This window comes from Phoenix dactylifera, chromosome 11 (genome assembly GCF_009389715.1).
Source record: "Phoenix dactylifera cultivar Barhee BC4 chromosome 11, palm_55x_up_171113_PBpolish2nd_filt_p, whole genome shotgun sequence".
Lineage (NCBI taxonomy): Eukaryota > Viridiplantae > Streptophyta > Magnoliopsida > Arecales > Arecaceae > Phoenix > Phoenix dactylifera.
This window is the reverse complement of record NC_052402.1, coordinates 23,316,490-23,321,359: the sequence shown is the minus strand read 5'-3', so window position 1 is coordinate 23,321,359 and position 4,870 is coordinate 23,316,490. Positions and strand designations below refer to the sequence as shown.

The following is a 4,870-nucleotide window of genomic DNA, read 5'->3' as shown; positions in this document are numbered from 1 at the left end:
TTGGAGAAAAATCGTTTACCACCTTAACACTGCTCCTTTGTTTTGGCCATGAAGATCCAGGATGATAGAAGTTCCAACGTCTATTCCAAAAACCTCTTATCGCTTCCCTTGGATGCTTGGAAAACACAAATTATCTGACATGGTGTTGGAAGCAAGTGCAATGGTTGGCTCAAGCTAAAACAGTATTTGGTGGAATGCCCTTAACCTAATGCCGCCGCCGCCGCAGCTGCCACAAATTGCCCTATATCCAGATTAAGCGACAGCCCGCAACCTCCTCAAGAGTCCATTGGAGAGACTTCTTGACAAGCTTGGCAAGCTCAATGCAGTGGGGTCAAAGAGGACGAGGATAGATATGGACTTGATCAGGCTGGAGGATGGCACTGCAGGATGGGAGACGGTGTTCTCCAGCAATGAGAAAACAATAACAGGTTTCAGCGAAGCTGATCAAAAATCAGATCAATCAAAGCCAACTAAGGTCAGCCAAATCTTTTGGCCCAAACAAGCTAATTCGAGTCGGTTAGATCAAGACATCCAACCAGGCCAAGTAGCTAGTTTACAGAGTACGGGAGGCCAAGACATTTAGAATTGAGTTTCTATACCTTAGAATTCATCACCACCATCAAGTTTTACCAGATGCACCGAGAATATTATCCTGGGTTACAGGCATCAATATAGCGCATCAATCCAAAAGAAAGAGAAAGAAATCATCTAAAGCTAGAAAATTAATATAAACCATGCAGATCAAAACATCTAAAAAACAATCAAATTCCAATTTTTTTTAAAAAAAACAAAATTAAAAATGAAAACGAACAAGCCAAAGTGATGAACGGGCTCCATTGATGATGCCAACCAACAAACACACAAAATTGCCAGCCTCTTGGTCATGCAAGACAGTGATCAACTAATAACGCCAACAACAGACTGCACATATAAACACATGCACACACCACCAGCATGCACAAAGAAGAAAAGGGAGCATAGAGGTTAATTAGCCACAAGATACATGCCTCGTTGCTCCCATCAACAAGAAAGACCATGGTTCTAACTTTTTGAGCAGTAAGAAGCACTTGGAATTGGAATTAAATTATATACGAACGCACCAAATGCCAAACACTGGTCTAAACAACAGAAGGTCTAAAGCAAATCATGAAGAATCCTGAAGCCAGCAATCCTAGTTAAGAGTTTTGAGCTTGTTCTAATTTAAACCTACAGGTTCACAATTAGAGTTAAGAAACACATCTAAATAAGAAGACATACATGGCCACTAACAGTAACAAATCTCTATGTATAAAGAACCTCCATGGTCATTCCTTTGAAGATTTGTTGATAAGGGACTTGTGAATATGGGGAATGACGCCACCCCCTGCGATGGTGCCCTTGATGAGGGTATCAAGCTCCTCATCTCCTCGGATGGCAAGTTGAAGGTGGCGTGGTGTGATCCTCTTCACCTTAAGATCCTTGCTCGCATTCCCTGCAAGCTCCAACACCTCCGCTGTCAGATACTCCAGTATTGCTGCTGAGTACACAGCTGCAGTGGCTCCCACACGACCATTTGCTGCAATCCTTGACTTCAAATGCCGGTGGATCCGGCCAACTGGGAACTGCAAAAATAACAACATGAAAAGCATAGGTTAAAAATGGAAATATGTTTTTCAATTTTAGCTGTCCATAGATCTAATCTGCCTGGAATTATACAGGGTGCACCAACCATAGCATCAAAAGAGATTATGCACTAAAAATAATTCCATTTTCTTTTTCTCCCCTACAAAAAGTTTTAAAGAGCATTATGTTGACCTTACACCACAACGTCCACCCATACCCACATTGGATCCAAGCTATGATAAAATTATAACATGAACCCGCACCTAAAGCCAGAACAGAGAACAAACTCAACAGTGCATTGCCTCGAATGCCCATTCACCAGATTTTATGCAGGATATTCTGCAACAAAGGCAGAACCACGGAAGCACTGGGGTAAATCTTCTAGCAAAACTCTCTCACACACACATACACACACAGAGAGGGAGAGAACACGCGGAGAGAGGGAGAACACACAGAGACAATTTTCTTCAATTATTATTAGCAAATTTGTAGAAGCATTGAAATGCATCCTTCAAAATATAACAATTATGCAACTCTCTAGAAGTTCTCATTAATTTTGAAGAATAATTACTGATTAGACTGAAGGCTCAATTAGTTAAAAGTATCAAACATAGAAAGAACACATCTCAACCCTGTAACCCTCGACAACCTTGATTGTAACCCCAAGCTGCAGCCAAATCTCAGCCAATGGTCCAACCAAGTTCAAACTATGCTGCGAACATTGCGCCCCAGACCTAGCCCATGCTGCTAAGCTCAGACATTTGCTTCATTGTATCAACAAGCCAGAAAAAAAAATGTTTTTTTTTTATTTTTATTTTGCCAGCCTACAGTAAACTTTGTGACAACTAGTGAGAACTATGAAGAGCATGTGAACACTTACATTATGGTCCAACAACCGTAACATATGGTTGGTGTTTATAATTGATCTTTCATCAACAAACAACACCAGATTTGCCCATCATTGGTTGTCCAGGAAGTGCTTGGTCACTTCAATGTCAGCCCATCTCAAGCTTGCAGCTCGCTTATGCCTACCAAGCAAGCTAGTAGGCCTAACATATATGTTACAAACATGTAACATATATGCATGTATGCATAGGTACATGTCCATCTCTCTCTCTCTCTCTCTCTCTCTCTCTCTCTCTCTCTCTCTCTCTATATATATATATATATATATATATATATATATATATATATATATATATATATATATATATATATATATATATATATATATATATATAACAAGAAGGAAAGTCCCAGCTGACATCCTAAGCTCTACAACTACCAGTGTGGCCTTTTCAGGTTCTGGATACTCATTCTGTTGAGCGCCTCTGCTAGGCTAAGTGACTTCATAACCTTAACATACTATTTTTTTTCATACTTTTCCCCATCAGGTCTAACCTTTTCCAGGCTTTCATCCCTTAACCTATAGGCAGTGGCTTGGCTTTGCTATTGCCTTCGATAACTTGCTTATTCCTTTTTTTAGACTATATATTCCCTTAATCTATAGTCCGTCACCAGCTGAGGTAGACAATATAAAGGTCAATCGCAGGTTAACTACTATATACCCACAGTAGTACTGGTACATCCCCAGAACACCTTCAAAAGTCTCTCAACAGACGACAGAAAAAGCATAGATAAGTTACAACCAAAGCCCACAACCTAATTCAACACAAGAACTTGGAAATAAAAGGATAACAAATAATACCTTTCATCATCACCGAGATAATTCATTTGAGCCCTTAGCTTTATAAGCTACTTGCTATGCATCAATTGTGACTATTACAGCAAGCATGTTGATTCATACCAAAAGCACAGATAACTCCTGAATAATCATAACTTCACTGAACAAAACATATTAATGCACGACAATAACTACCATTGTGTGTAGTTTTTTTTCTTTCAGAGGGGGCCTGTTCAAGTACCATTGCAAATGGAAATAAAAATTTTATCGAGAAACAAAGAGTCTTAAGATAATCCAGCATGCCCTCCTTGATCTAGGAAGGCAAAGAGGCATCTTGATCAAACACAAAAATCCAACACAGAAAGAGGCATACTAAGGAGAAAAGAACAACCTTGAGATCTACAAGATAAAAACCGAATCTATAAACGCGTCAGATCTGACCCAACTCACTGTGCAAAGAGCTCAAAGAAATCGAAACAAACAACATCAAGAGGAAGAAGAAGAAGAAATGAAACGAGATTTACCTGCAAACCAGCTCGCGAGGACCGGGAGACGGGCTTCTTCTTGTCCTTGTCTTTGTTCGCCGCCGTCGTCTTCGTCGCCAGAAGACCCTTCCCTCCTTTCCCCGCCATCTCTCTCTTCCTAAAACCAAAGAAATAAAAGAACTCCTTTCAACGCAAAGACAAGCCCGAAAACCCTAAACCGCCCGAAGAAAACCCTAGATCTAGCCTAAAGAAGATGCGGCACCCCAATAAGGAAGATCAGGAATCAAATCTTCGGAACTCTGATCGAATCGAGAAACCCAGGACTCGAAGGAGAGAGAAGGAAGAGAGAAGGGAAAATTACCTTCTTTTCTTTTCTTTTTCCTTTTTCGTTTCTCGAGAGTGGAAGGGTATGGAGAAGGACGGTGAGGAAGAGGACGAAATAGGAAAGGGAGCGGGGGTGGAATTGGAATAAAAAGGAATCAGAAATTTCGAAAGCGAAGGCGGTAACTTTTGGGGGGGAGATCGGAAATTTCGAAATTCGGTTGGTTCCCTCGTAGTCCATCTGATGGCATATAAAAGATGCCAAGCGCGGTAATATATAAAATTTGGACCTATTTGAATATTTCCATATTATTAATTAAATATCATGTCGGAATCGGCCGTTAGCCTGTTCGAGTTTCAGCCTACGGTAAAGACTAACATGAATCACATTATCCATCCCAAATCCTACCTAATAGGAATTTTTAAAAAAATGATAATTTTTTTTTTCCTGCCACAAGATTAGGTCTGAAAGCGTGTTATGGGTCATGCTTAAATTCTTTATACAGTTCAGTCCAACAGAAATTCCATCGCAATCCTATTGGATTATCTAAAAAGCCCTTTAGAGGCTTTGTGAAGAGCTAGAAAACGTTTTGGGGATTGAGACTTTCTAACAATAAAATTGCCCTTGTATAACTTGAATGGGTTGCTTGGTTGGCTTTGTAAGAGCCATGGTAGTACATTGATTACTAGATATGAGAACAATAACTCTACATTTCTAAGAGTGTAAATGGGTCGGGTCGGATCATGAGTAACTTCGACCCAGCCCAGTTCTTTGTTC

General features: G+C 40.1%; 1 protein-coding gene across 1 annotated transcript; it reads right to left on the bottom strand.

The window, feature by feature from the left end:
• Positions 1–1,046: 1,046 nt before the first annotated feature.
• On the bottom strand, positions 1,047–4,242 carry LOC103716363 (probable histone H2A variant 3). The gene is made up of 3 exons (XM_039131910.1): positions 4,133–4,242; positions 3,811–3,928; positions 1,047–1,601 (listed from the first exon to the last, which is right to left on the bottom strand). Exons 2-3 carry the CDS (start codon positions 3,916–3,918, stop codon positions 1,305–1,307), a joined length of 405 nt encoding a protein of 134 aa, XP_038987838.1. The 5' UTR covers positions 3,919–3,928; positions 4,133–4,242; the 3' UTR covers positions 1,047–1,304.
• Between the last annotated feature and the right edge of the window lie 628 nt (positions 4,243–4,870).